This window comes from Xenopus laevis, chromosome 9_10S (assembly GCF_017654675.1).
Source record: "Xenopus laevis strain J_2021 chromosome 9_10S, Xenopus_laevis_v10.1, whole genome shotgun sequence".
NCBI classification, from domain to species: Eukaryota; Metazoa; Chordata; class Amphibia; order Anura; family Pipidae; genus Xenopus; species Xenopus laevis.
Genome location: NC_054388.1, coordinates 39,184,688 through 39,198,678, shown reverse-complemented (window position 1 = coordinate 39,198,678; position 13,991 = coordinate 39,184,688). Strand labels below are relative to the sequence as shown.

The window sequence follows — 13,991 nt, the reverse complement described above, 5'->3', positions numbered from 1 at the left end:
TTAACTTCACCACTTCAAGACCCGTGTTTTTGTCAAGACACATGTTTCAGGTTTTTAGCACACATTGTGCAGGCCTGTTCTGAAATCTCCTAACCCCCAAGGCTATTTACTAAGTCTCTTTCCATTATACCGAATATGAGAAGAAATATATCTGTGTCCATTTACTAACATAGATGTATATTGCACCAGTGCCCCCCACCAGCCCATGCCAAATACTTATTTTCTCACTTGTAATAAACTGATCAAATCAAATTGGCTGCTATAAGTAACTGCACAACTCCAGTTTAGCCCCTATGCAATCGGCCTCCTGATCTGGGGCAGAGGAGATTTCCAGCACTGTACATTTGCCACTATAAAACTATATAAATGGGATGGTTATATAGTTAAAATACAGTGAAAACCAGAAGGCAAAGCTGTCAACATAGACAGGTGCCGTACCTGGGGATTGCGGGCATGGCTCAAGGGGGTCTTCCGCATGCATAGTGACCTCACTGAATGCTCACTGCACATGTGCAGTGCAATACCCTGGGGGGTTGAGTGGGTTAATCAAGTGGCTCCGAAAAATTGATAGCTCTGTCATAGGACTCTTACATGCAATTGTTTTTTATTCACAAACTTATGCTAAAACAAAAAAGCATGTATTGCTTTTATATGTGTTTTTTTAATGCAGCCAAGTGTGTTTTGGTCAGTTCCAAAAGCAATTCTTCTATTGGCTTTTGAATGCATGTCAAGTGTATGAAAAATGCAACTCTCATGAGTACAACCAGGCAGAATATAATGGAATCAATTAGCTGATGTGTTAAGGTGCACTCAAACCTGAGTCTCAAACACGCAACAAACACATAAAAAAACTTGTGTGTAAGAGCCTTAACGATGGTCATACAAAGACCAATGAGAGCTGCTGATTCTGTCCTGGACCAAAATCCCTCGCAACCAATATCTGGACCTGGTCCCAGGGCTAAACAATTGGATCATCCTGATATTGTCCTCCAAGGGCGGCATATTGGGGAAAATATGCTTGTTTGGTAACCTCGTCCAAAAAGTGGATCTTAAGTGTATAACCCTTCATCATTGATCAGCATTGCCCTTTAAGCTGTGAGCCTTAGTTCTTATCTTATCTAAAACTGTTACAAAAGTATCTTATGTATGTATCCTGGGCTCTCTGCCAAGAGCCAATTAAGTTAGAAACGTTGTATCTTTTTCTGGCTGTTCAGTGCAGCAGATCAAAGAGAAACTCAGGACATTTCAGTACCAATCAGGGACTGCAGGTTGAGCTGTCAAAAGCGGGACTGTCCTGCTCAAATGGGAGGTCTGCTGAAATGTGATTGTTGATTTTCCAAAGTCGTCCGAAGTTTCCTCGTGAGGAATCATAGCGTGTGCCACCACCCTAATAGATACTGCACTGCAATCTACAGTCAATCACTACATACACTTTCAGTAATCTGCTATAAGTCACATATAGTACTCATCATCATCAGGTTTACCCCAGACCAGGCATTTTATCTAATCAGAATAAATCTGCCCTTTAAAACCATCTAAACATCCCACTTGTGATAGTAACACACCACATCTTTCATCATGTGAAACGCTGTGAAATTCTCTCCTCTCACCTCTATGGGGTGCTGTGGCCAGAGCCCTGTTACTAAGAAAGCTAAGAGAGAGTGCTGCCCATTCCATAACAGCAACCCACTCCTCCTTCCAGCAGAGGGTGTGGAAATGTGTTTGTTAGCCCACTCCTCACACCAGTCCCTGGTTTGATTTCACAGGCACAGCCACTTGCTGCTTTGCATTGTCCTCTCATGGCTGGGGGAGTGGTGACCTGCCTGGAAGAACCTGGACTCTGATTCTTCTTCCCCGACTTGGTGGATTTACAGCAGGAGCAGCATGGAATCCCTGCCTCTTCTCAATGGATTCGCTCCAAGTGGGCAAAGCGAAGCGGAGCTCACCCATCTGTGCCAGAGTTTGGAGGTGGGCACCGTCATGACCCTCTTCTACTCAAAGAAGTCTCAAAAGCCAGAGAGGAGGACCTTACAGGTGAAGCTGGAGACCAGGCAGGTTACATGGAGTAGAGGGGCAGATAAAGTGGAAGCGGCAGGTAAGACTTGATCTTAATATCTGTATATGCAGACTGTTACATACGCATGCTGCTAAACATTCCTCAATGCTAAAATGCAGCACCTTTAGTGCTATTTGCCTCATAACTTTCCTATATGGCCAGGCTCATTTTTATTAGTATTGCTAACGAGTATTAATAAAGCTCCAACATATTCTGCAGCGTGGTACAATAGAAACCAACAGATTACTGACCAAAACAGAACTTCTAAAGTCAGCCTGTAGATGCTGCTGAACTAAAACTCATCTGCCCTGACAGGGACGCTGAGCGTTGCAGTTCAGGAGGGTGACAGGTTGGCTGTGCCTTCTGTACTAGTTAGCATTGCAATTTGATTGCTTGTGTGTCTGCATTGTGTGTTTGTTCATATATTGTATGTATCTGTGTACATAGTTACACATGTATGTATGCATGTACAGTGGCATAACTAGATGTTAGTGGGCCCCAAAGCAAATTTATTTTAGGGTCCCCAAAATATCCACAGGTTCTCCTGTTTTACCAATATATATTGAAATTGTTCATTGAGTAGGGCCTCATGGGGCCCCTATACCTCCCAGGCCCCCCTGCAGCCGCTGGGTCTGCTTCCTCTGTAGTTACGCCCCTGTGCATCTATACAGAAAGAAAGTCATATATTATATACAAGATATTTTGTTACAGTATATGCTTTACATAAATCTGTAACAATTCAGGCAGGCAGGCAGTTATTGTTATTAGCCTTTATATATAGGCTTTTTTGATCATTATTTAAATACATAAAAACGTATAGACAAGCCAAAAAGGTCCGCACTGCTCTCTCAGGTCTTATGTAGAAACAATATGGTTATTTTATTTATGTTTGTCCATAGTGATATTGTATGAGAGAGGCCAGCAATTCTGGGCCTTACTGCTAGCCATTGTTACTGATCTTGATTGTTACCGTAAATAAAGATGAGCCCCCCCCCCGCCCAACAATGACTAGATCTGATTGTAGACATAATACACATAGATGAATATCTGTATTAAACCACGCTGGGCCAAGCAACAAAGTCAACTTAGTCAATTAACACTTTGACGGTGGGAGGGAAGAAAAGGTAAACTAAAAGGGAAGACTAGGGGTAGACAGCAGAAAAGGTAAGTGCCCTAGCCAAATGCCTCTACCCTAGCTCTGACCCTGGTGTTTAAGCAAGCAACATATGGCATGACTGCATCAATTCATAAATGAATGACGGGGGAGTTGTTAGTGTAGATAGAGCAAATTCTCTCTCTTCAACTAAAAGAGCCAAAATTTCCAGTATATATATAAAAAAAAGCACCTAAAGGTGACTATCCATAGACAGATCTGTTTGGAGGGATCACATGTGTGGCTCTCAGCTCAATTTGGCCACCCCGGAGTCAATGATCAGATCATCTATAGGAATATTTCTCCTTTGAATTAACTTTTACTATGATCTACGCTGCGGCATCATCTAACTGGCTGCTAGGGTTCAATTGTCCCTAGCCACCAAACAGTGGTTTGGATGAGAGAGGAACTGAATAGAAATATAAGTAGTAAAATTGTAGCCTCACAGAGCAATAGCTGTTTGGCTGCTGGGGGACCACATAATTGTAAACTGGAGGCAGAAGGTAAATAAAACAACAAAGTTGCTAAGAACAGGACATTATTTCAGTAAAGAGCCATATATATCATATTATGATAGTTATTAGGGCAATAACAGATGGGATGTTTTGTGTCCTACAATTAGTCTTGGCAACAAATTGTCCCTTGTTTCCTCTCAAGTAGGTAGCATAGGAATCGCCACTTAGGAAACATACGTGGCGTGAAGTTGCCTGAAGTTTCCTCGCGAGGACAGTTTCGGCTACTTCAGAAAGTAGATTTTGCGTATGTTTTTACAGCAGCCGTTCCTGGGTTAACCACTGGAGAAGAAACAAGGGATAATTTGTTGCCTGTGTATTAATACTTAAAAGCCTTAAATACTGGGAATATCTGTGGTTCCTCGCTACTGTTCTTCTACCCTTCACCAACTGCCTACAGTCCCAGTCCCTCATTTATAGTCCTGAAATTCTTCAACAGTCACTTTCATAAAATCTACCCTAATAATGGTAAGAGATTATGAATAATTGTGCACTATACTCCATAAAATAATGTCAGAAGTCAATCTGAACTTTGTCTGAGACCTTTGTTTTTATAAAACCATGCAATTCCTCTAACTTTAAAGGGAAAGTAAAGTCTAAAATAGAATAAGGCTAGAAATGCTGTATTTTGTATACTAAACATAAACAAAACATGAATTTACTGCACCAGAAGCCTAATCAAACAAATGATTTATGCTTTCAAATTTGGCCACAGGGGGTCACCATCTTGTAACTTTGTTAAACATCTTTACAAGACCAAGACTGTGCACAGTGTGGTCTGGGCTGCTTAGGGACTGTCATAAATTATCAAAACAAGTCAAATAATATCTTCCAGAAACCGATACAGCAAGACTGATTAATAATAAGAATAGGCAGACTGCTCCATGATCTTTGTCCCTGCAGCTGGAGTTGGAAACAGTAAAGTGGAGGTAAAGGTAAAAATAAAATCCAAAACACAGTCGCTGGCTGCTCTACAGGGAAACAAACAAAGCTGCTTGAGTTCTGCTTGGCTGGGAAGTAAGGCGGGGGCTCCCCCTGCTGTTAATAAGTATGATTGTTTAGGGACCGTCTGACAATTCCTATCCACAGCAGTAAATGAAGGGAGAATTTCACAGCATACAGTCAGGATTTCTTATAAAAACGGTACACATTTTTTAATTAAAGTATATTGGAGATGGGTTTTTTTTTTATTAAAGAAAGTAAAAATGGGATTTTATTTTTTTTGCCTTTACATGCCCTTTAAATATCCTTATAATTTACAATAGGGGGTACATTATCCCTTATAATAAATGAATGATACTCGGTGTTCCCTGTATAACTCAGCCTGCAGCCATGTGCCTTTATATGATCACAGAACTCCTCTGTGACTTCTAATATCCTTATAATTTACATTAGGGGGTACATTATGCCTTAAATAAAATGCAAGCTGCTTAATGATCATTTTGTGCAGTCCTTATATTCTAGCCAAGGCTACAGTTCCCACCATCTGCCAACAGCATGCTTCTTTAATGAGAGTTCTATTACTAGCATATAATAATCACATCCATGAAGCCCTGCTGTATATTGTTCTTTCTTTTTACACATGATGCATTTCCTGTAGTGCTGTACAGCTGAAATATGCATAGACCCAATAGATCATGGTATCTCCCCTGATGAAGGGAGGTTGTACCCCCTGAAATGTTGATATTGGTGGTGTAAACAAATAAAAAGAAGGGGGCCCCACTGCAGAAAATTGTGTGTGTGCAGATCCGTGAATAGAAAGTTGCTGTTACTTTGTCACGCAAAACACAATACAAATTGCCTAGTTGCACCATTTGTAGCAGTTACAGATGAACTCACATTAAAGCCATGCTGGACAGTGTACAGTATATTGTGACATTCACAACTTGATGTTGTGCTGCTAGCATTTGCTGTCTCACAGGTCACAGTTGTCTCCTGATGGGTTTTAATGGGATCTTACAACTGGAGGTCAGAAGCGGCTTCCTGCAACCAATACAAAGTAACATTTGCAACAACAAATACAATATTCGTTCGAATCCCACTAACCGCACGATAATTTCGAAGGATTGGTCGGACTACCCTAAAATCAGTCGTTCGGCAAGAAGAATCGTCGCGTCTATGGGGAGTTTAAGGGGCAGCAGAAGATATGAGGAATGGTAGGATAGTTAAGGCAGTGCAGCAGGGGTCCTGTCCAGTATTGTTATGCCACTGCTCAATTGTATTCTCTGCCCTGGTGGTTCTGACTTTTGAAACAATGTAGCAAAAGGCAGCTGATAATGAGGAGTGTCCCAGCTCACTTATTATGCAAATATGGGTAGACTTACTCATTCTGCACATGCATTGGCCGTGAGGGAGCTCCTGTCGTGGCCAGCATATCACTCGCATATCAGTATTGTTTTACCCAACCAGTATATGGCTCTATTAGCTGACACCTGCGGTGGGGAAACAATTGTGCTAAGATAGGTGCCCTTTTACAGTCTTGTGATGAAGCATCTGCAAGGCTGGCTTCTGCTAAATTGTGTCAAGAGACAGAACCAGCAGTGCAAAAATGCACAGACAGAAACTGTTTTCAATTTAAAATCCTGCACGTTGTTTAATGGCTGCATTTAGGAAAGTTGCTTACAAATTGCTTAAAATTACATTTTCTTCTATGAGGCAAAACTTTTATTTTTTGGTTTACACCCCCTTTCAAAAAATAGTGCTTTAGTCTTCATACCTCAACCACCCACACAACTTCTAAAAAACAGTGCTGACCAGCTGGATGCTGCCTCACAGGACATGGATAGGGTTGCCACCTTTTCTGTTAAAAAATACTGGACTTTCTATATATTTATCTTTTTTCCCTATTAATAACATTGGGATCAACCATCATTTTTACGGGCCAAGCCAGTAAAATACCGGCCAGGTGGCAACCCTAGACATGGATAAAGCTACACCAAGGGATTACAACCTGATCTGGGAACATATGGCATGGCAGATTATCAGTTTATTACATGAGAAAGCATTGGACGTTTGACTTGATGCTTTGTATAGGGATAGCAAGGGTCATAAAAAAAAGTACGGCTGCTACTTTTGACAGGAAGGAATTAGCCAGAGATACATGTGTACCAGGATTTCCCTCGTCCCCATGGACCTGGTCTGGCCTGTCAGGATCTCCTGGGGGGCCCAGTCAAGAACAATTTTCAGCAGCCCTTTTTATTTCCACCATATGTTTGCACGACACTGATCCATTCCAACTGTCCCATTTTTAAGCGGGACAGTCCTGATTTTGACAGCTCAGCCTGCAGTCCCACATTGTTACTGACTTTCTCTTTGATTTCCTGCACAATCAGAAAATACTTTTCTAAAATGTAATTGGCTTTTGGCAGAGAGCCCAGGATATGCAGCAGGTACACTTAGATACATTTGTTACAATTTAAGATACGCAGGTCTCTTGGGGAAAACTGACTTGCAGTTTAAAGGGCAATTCATCTTCATTAGCAAAACTGTAATAACACATAAAACCACAGAAACGCGTTCAAACTTTCATAACCTGACAAATTTTGTAAAATGAACATGGTAATTAGGGGGGTGTGGCCACAAAAACAGACGTGGTCCAAAAAAATTCCGCCTCTCTTTTTGTCCCTCTTTCTGTTTCCAAAATGTTGGGAGGTATGGACATATTACATTTGGCACTGTCTAATTCGAGACTGTGGGTCCTCGATGGTGATCGTTTCTACTTAACATTCCACATATAAGCCTAAATACAAGTTTTCATTTTGTTGATATTTCCCCTTTAAAAAAAACACATCTTCAACCAAAAGCTGCTTTTTCCTAATGAAAGGAAATGTAATTCTGAGCAACTTTCCAAAGCACATTCATTACGCTTTTCCTTGGTTATAAGGTTATTTGTAAGGGTAAGGGCACAAGGGGCCGATTCGGGGAGATTAGTCGCCCTTGTGACAAATCTCCTCTTCTTCTCCGTAGCGACAATCTTCCCCTACCTTCTGGCTAGAATGAAAAATCGCCAGCGGGATGGCACTCACGGCGCTTCGTTTTCCGAATCTGCCCATGTGCCCTTACCCTAAAGGTAATTCCAACTGAAATCAGTATTCAAATGATCTCAGAAATTGTGGTTGAGAATTCTTGTTGTACATAAATCACAGGGGGTCCAAACAGCTGCCTGCCATAGATCGCTAGGGAAATAACTATGCATTCTGCAAGTGAGAAGGAAATGGCAGTGTCTAAACCTCTTCTTTAGGTCCACGAGGCAAATATGTTGATGCATGTGCCAAGGAATCCCAATTTTCCATTAAGGAGCTCCAGTAAACAGCAGCCCCTCAGCTGCCTCTACAGTCTGACCTTTTATCTCGTTTCCTGCTTTAGAAGCTGAGGATAGACGGGAACTATAGTGCACAATGTAATAAACAAATGTAGCCCCCCCCCCCTTATTTACACCACCTAATTGGCTCGTGTTTAAGCAGGCTGGGGAGGATGCCAAGAACAAATGGCAGGATAAATGCTGGGTAAGTTTCTTGTATAATACCCCAGAACACAACAGGATAAATACAGTGCCAATGCCATTTATAGTGCATTCATTAACACAGGTCAGGATAAAGAAAGTGCCAATTTAGGGTTGCCACTTTTGCAGTGGAAGTTCTGCACAGGAGATGGCTGTGTCCGGTGCAGAGATGGTAACATCGGGGGGGGATAGGGTTGCCAAACAGCAATTAATTCACCAACGTAGCCAGTAAACGTCAAGCTAGGGCAGGTATTGCAAATATTGCCAGTACACTTGTAATTTACCTCCTCTTCCCTAAAGCTTTGCCCCCTGCGGCACTTCATTTTTGGGGTTGGACCTCTACATAAGCCCTGATCTGCCATACCCTGCCCCTGAACTGCCCATTCAATGCCCCCTGATGTCCATGTCCTACTCTCATGACATCACCACTGATCTCCCTCAAACACTGAAAGTTAAGTTTGGGGGAGGGGGGTGTTTGCAACCCGAGACGGGGAGTGTTGATGTGTAGGCATTGCGATGCTTTTTGAGCTGGCAAACCATTCCATCTCTTATAATATAATAATACTGCTGTCCTGTTGGGGTCTGGGGAAGCTATTCCTCCCTAAGCCTTCATTGAGGGGGCAGTATATCTTCCTGTTCAACATGAGTGCAATGAATAGGGTTGATGCCAAACAAATATATAAAGTTGAAACAGATTACTAGGACATAGGCAGTGCTTAAGGGTCAGGGCACACACTCAGATTTGGGGAGATTAGTCGCCCGGCAACAAACCTCCTCTTCTTCAGGTCGACTAATATCTCTGAACTGCGTCCCATTGGATAGAATGTAAATCCCCAGCGGTATGGCACCTGGAGCACTTCATTTTCTGAAGTTGCCTCACAAGGAAACTTGGGTGACTTCGGAAAACAAAGTCGTCAGTCATCTCCCCATGTGGGCACGTGCCCTGACCCTGACCCACGGGCAGATTAAAGCTGTCGATATCGATCCTTTAGACCGATTTGGCAGCTTATCTGCCCATGTGTGGGGGCCTCCCGATCGATATCAGGATAAAAATCATGCAGATATCGATCGGTCATGTTTGATTTTTTTTCTACGATCCAGGACCACATCAGCTAGTTGATGCGGTCCTGCAACACGTCGGAGCCCATTCGTAGCATTGTAATCTGATCATTCAGCCCCAGGGCCGAATATTTGGATTCACCCAATATCGCCAAGCCATTAGTGGGCATATCGGGTTAAGATCCGCTCGTTTGACGACCTTGCCAAACGAGCAGATCTTATAGTGTATGGCCACTTTTTGTCTACAATCACCCTTTATTGGTGCTTAATCAGGACATGTTTTGGGAGCTAATCCCTTTTTCAAGTGATATCAAAAACCAATTAGATACACATTAAAGTAACCTGGAGACTACAGGTCTCCTTCCCTTAATTACACATTTCATTGACAGCATATGTTCAACCTCCAAGTCCATGTGTCCATAACCTTCTTACAAGGCAGTCCATTGTGTTTTAATATAAGTCCAAAAAATCCTGTTAATTAGTTCATTAGATATTGCACCAAGCCTATCTAAGTACAACAACAAATCAATGCAATTTTATTGCCTGCCTAACATAATAAGTAATGAAATAAATGTCACTTACTTTAATCTTGCTTGCAATATTCAATCATTTTAAGATTGCTGTACTTAAATTTGTAGTATTCATTTTCTAATTTTGTGATCTGCATAAAGACAAGGGTATGTTAGATACTTATTATAAGAAACATTTGTAAATACGTTTTTGTAGCAACATTTTTAATCTATCACCACCTTTAGGGAGCAGTACCACTTTGTCCAACACTCTCCATCTTAATTGTGAAACATGATGTTTTGCTTCAAAAAAATGATGCTAAACAACTTATTGTTTAATCACAAGAAATCTATGGTTTTTCTTGTGCTAAACAGGGGAACGCAAGCTACGCCATGATTTGTCTGCGAGGTGGACAATTTGTTTATAATTATACGATACCCTCCCTTTTCCATTTGCTGTGACTTTTTTGTGAGCAGGAATCCGTGGTGTAGGGTATTTATCTGCTCGGTGGTAATCTAATTATCTACCTCACAAGGACCTAACATGGAGTAGCTTTAGTTTACCTGTTGCTCTGTTTGGCTCAAGAAATGGCAAGAAACAGAGGTTTCTGTTGTTAAAAAAAGGAAGTGTTTTCAATCAGAACACTACTATATTACAGTCATGAAAAAGTTTGGAAACCCCTCTTAATTCTTTGGAGTTTTGTTTATCATTGGCTGAGCTTTCAAAGTAGCAATTTCCTTTTAATATAGAACATGCCTTATGGAAAAAGTAGTATTTCAGCAGTGACATTACGTTTATTGGATTAATAGAAAATATGCATCATAACAAAATTAGACTAGTGCATAAATTTGGGCACCCCAACAGAGATATGACATCAATACTTAGTTGAGTCTAATTTTGCAAATATAACAGCCTCTAGACGCCTCCTATAGCCTTTAATGGGTGTCTGGATTCTGGATGGCAGTAATTTTGACCATTCGTCCATACAAAATCTCTCCAGTTTAGTTAAATTTGATGGCTACCAAGCATGGACAGTCTGCTTTAAACCATCCCATAGATTTTCCATGATATTTAAGTCGGGGGACTGTGACAGCCATTCCAGAATATTGTACTTCTCCCTCTGCATAAATGCCTTTGTAGATTTCCAAGTGTGTTTAGGGTCATTGTCTTGTTGGAATATTCAACCCCTGCGTAACTTCAACTTTGTGACTGATGCTTGAACATTATCCTGGCAGCAGGGTTCAGCCTGAAGGCCAGTCAGTTAGGGTTACTTTTAAGGAGGATGTGTGTTTGCTTCCCTATTATACACATGAATGTTTAGCTTGAAGGTCTATTAGGATAAGTTTTTGGGTGACTTATTTGCTGCCCTTGATATTTTTGGAACTAGGGCTCAATAGTTGATACACTATATGTGTAACCTAAGGGGAGCTATGACAAAATGATGGGGACCTGAACTGAAAAAAAGTCCAACAACTACTGCCTTAGATCTATGGCACACAGTGATTTTCGGGCACTTCGGGTGTCATCCAAAAACCATCTCCTGTAATCTCTTATTGTTGGTGAATGAAAATGCATAAAAACCCCAGGGTAGATCAGGGGCACGGTCTAATAATGTCTTAGAATCATTCGAATGCTGGTAGTTAAATGTACAGTAGTGCAATCCATGCTTGCAGGGTCACAGGTACCACAGCATTGGGGGTGAGCCTCTCCTAAAGCAGCTCTCCTGCATTTGCTACTACATACATGTGCTCTCGGGATGTGTGTGGGTTCATCTTAAAATTGCAGAAGAGTTTGATGTCCTCTCTCTGCAGTGTAGAAAGCAGCCTGTTGGCCATCTCATTTGGAAAATGCAAAATGACATTTTTGGATTATAATTACAGGCAATAATCATTAAGATATCAACTGTAGTGCATTGGGGTTTGACCAGCACATTCTAATATTTTTGTAATTCCATTCTCCAGTACATATAATTATATACAATTACACATACATATATAGGGAGTCATTCTGCACAGATAATTATTGACTAAGAATGTTACAGTGTGGTGCAAGGCAACTGGCACTGCTCCTTTTCAATGGAAACAAAATCATGTTTAGTAATGTACTCAACATCCCTTGGACTGATTTACAAACATAGGTGCTAAATAGCTCAAGTGCAGCTGCTCATAGCAAACTTTTTTAATAGTAGACTGATCAAATCTAAGAATTAATTGTGCACTTGTGCTATTTATCACTTATGCTTGTAAATGATCCCTCCCATGTGCCATTACCTTTAGTCTCTAAAATGATGGGAATCAATATGGCCCTATCAATTTGTTTCTGGTTTGCAAGTGCAATCGTGGTACAAACAATAGAAACCTGCTACTCCTACTTTGCTGCTGTTTTTACAGGAAGGAAAGTGTGACATTAATGCTAGGAAAAACAGTACCGCACTGCACGCACAAAAAGAGCCCCATAGCATAAAGTATACAGGCCCCTGCCAGGCAAGTCTCACCTGATTATGTGCCAATAAAACCACATAAATACATAAATTCAATCTGAACAACTAAGGTGTAAATCTACTAAAGGGCGAAGTGACTAACGCTGGTGAAAATTCGCCAGTGTGATGTCATTTCGGGACTTCGCTGATTTACTAACAGGCACTGGCAGTGACGTAACTAGAGGGGGGGCGGGCCCTGGTGCGGGACGCGCTGCCGGGCCCCCCGCCCCCCTCCATACATCCGGAACTGCCCAGAAATCGTGGTGCGTGAGCTGCTGGGGGGGCCCTGAGGGGATGCGGGCCCTGGCCCAATCGCACCCCCTGCTCCCCTGGTAGTTACGCCACTGGGCACTGGCGTAACTTCACTAGCGAAGGAGATAAGACTCTAGCAGTACTTCGCTACCTAACGCCAGACGAATTTGCTCTCCGGCGAATGGACGTAACTACGCAAATTCACTAAGATGCGGATTTTACTAAACGTTACCTCTTGTGCCAGACTTGCCTTTGCCACCTCAGACCAAGCGAAGTGCAATAGAGTAGATAGGACTTCCTCAACAAAAAAAAATGTAAAGTCCCAAAAAACGCTGGCGACTTTTCATTTTTCAGGGTGATTGGCTGCAAAAGATCGTAATTTTTTCTTAGGGTACCCGGCTTCCCCCCTACATTTCCTTACATATAGCACATAAACTATACACTGGGCTCATACGTAGGGCAATATAACAATTTTATTTTCTTTTATTAAGGTTTCCCGGGCTTGTGTAGTGTAATGTATTTGCTGCAATATATACATCCATTGAAATTTAACTTCCCGCCATATGCAAATTAGCCAACGCTAGCGCAATTTCGCTTTGCTTGCCGAATTAACACTAGCGAAAGTTCGCCATTGTGAATTAGAGTTGTCCTGGCGAATTTCTGGAGGTTAGTGAATTTGTTCCTGAGACTCCAAGATAACACAGGATTTATAAAAATGGGGATAATGTAGCAACAGCATCCTATGAATATGGATGGAAAACATTGTCAAGTCAGCCTCCAGTGTATAGGCAAGGAGTGTAAAGCTGGCCATACACAGACGGATCTTTCCCCGATATGCCCACCAACGGCAGGACTATATTGGTGTAACCCGATCATTCGGCCCTAGGAGCAATGGGCTCCGACGAGTCGGTTGCCGGAAAAATTAAACCTTCCTGATCGATATCGTGGCAAGATATTGATCGGGAAGACCCGTCTGAAGCCCTATAAATGGGCAGATAAGCTGCCGAATTGGTCTTTAGGCGATATAGGGTGAAGACCTGGAGGAAGGGTGTATGTAAGAAATGCAGGTGCAGGAACCTGGCACCAATTGAGGCCCAGCATGAACCACACTTGACATATATGAGCCACACATTGACATATCAGTGAGCAGCTTTGGCTCTGCTGGTGGGAACTCAATCAGAAGTTGTGGGTGATGCTTGGGGCCATAATTGATTGGGCATAATTGGCACCAGTGCTCATAATTTGTGCGTTATGTCAGTGACACTCTTTATTGCGTGTGAAACTGATCATGTTTCTCAAGGTTAGTGGGGCATGGGGGCCCAGTCAGCCTTGATATATTATAGACTTCTTGTACAAAATGAGTGAGGTGCTGAACTTGATGGATGTGTGTGTGGTTTTTCATGTTAACTATGTCACAAAAAAGAATATTCAGCGATACTATTGGGATTCAAAATGTTTTCCTACAAGTC

The 13,991-nt window shown here is 41.8% G+C and overlaps 1 protein-coding gene across 1 annotated transcript in view; it reads right to left on the bottom strand.

Moving 5' to 3' along the window:
- The window catches only part of LOC108702807 (proton channel OTOP3), a 33,394-nt gene extending 27,762 nt beyond the window's left edge, over positions 1-5,632 (bottom strand). The window contains exon 1 of the mRNA XM_041577970.1: positions 5,561-5,632. Coding sequence (XP_041433904.1) covers positions 5,561-5,628 — 68 coding nt within the window. The 5' untranslated portion in view covers positions 5,629-5,632. The remainder of the gene's footprint in view (positions 1-5,560) is intronic.
- Positions 5,633-13,991: the final 8,359 nt, after the last annotated feature.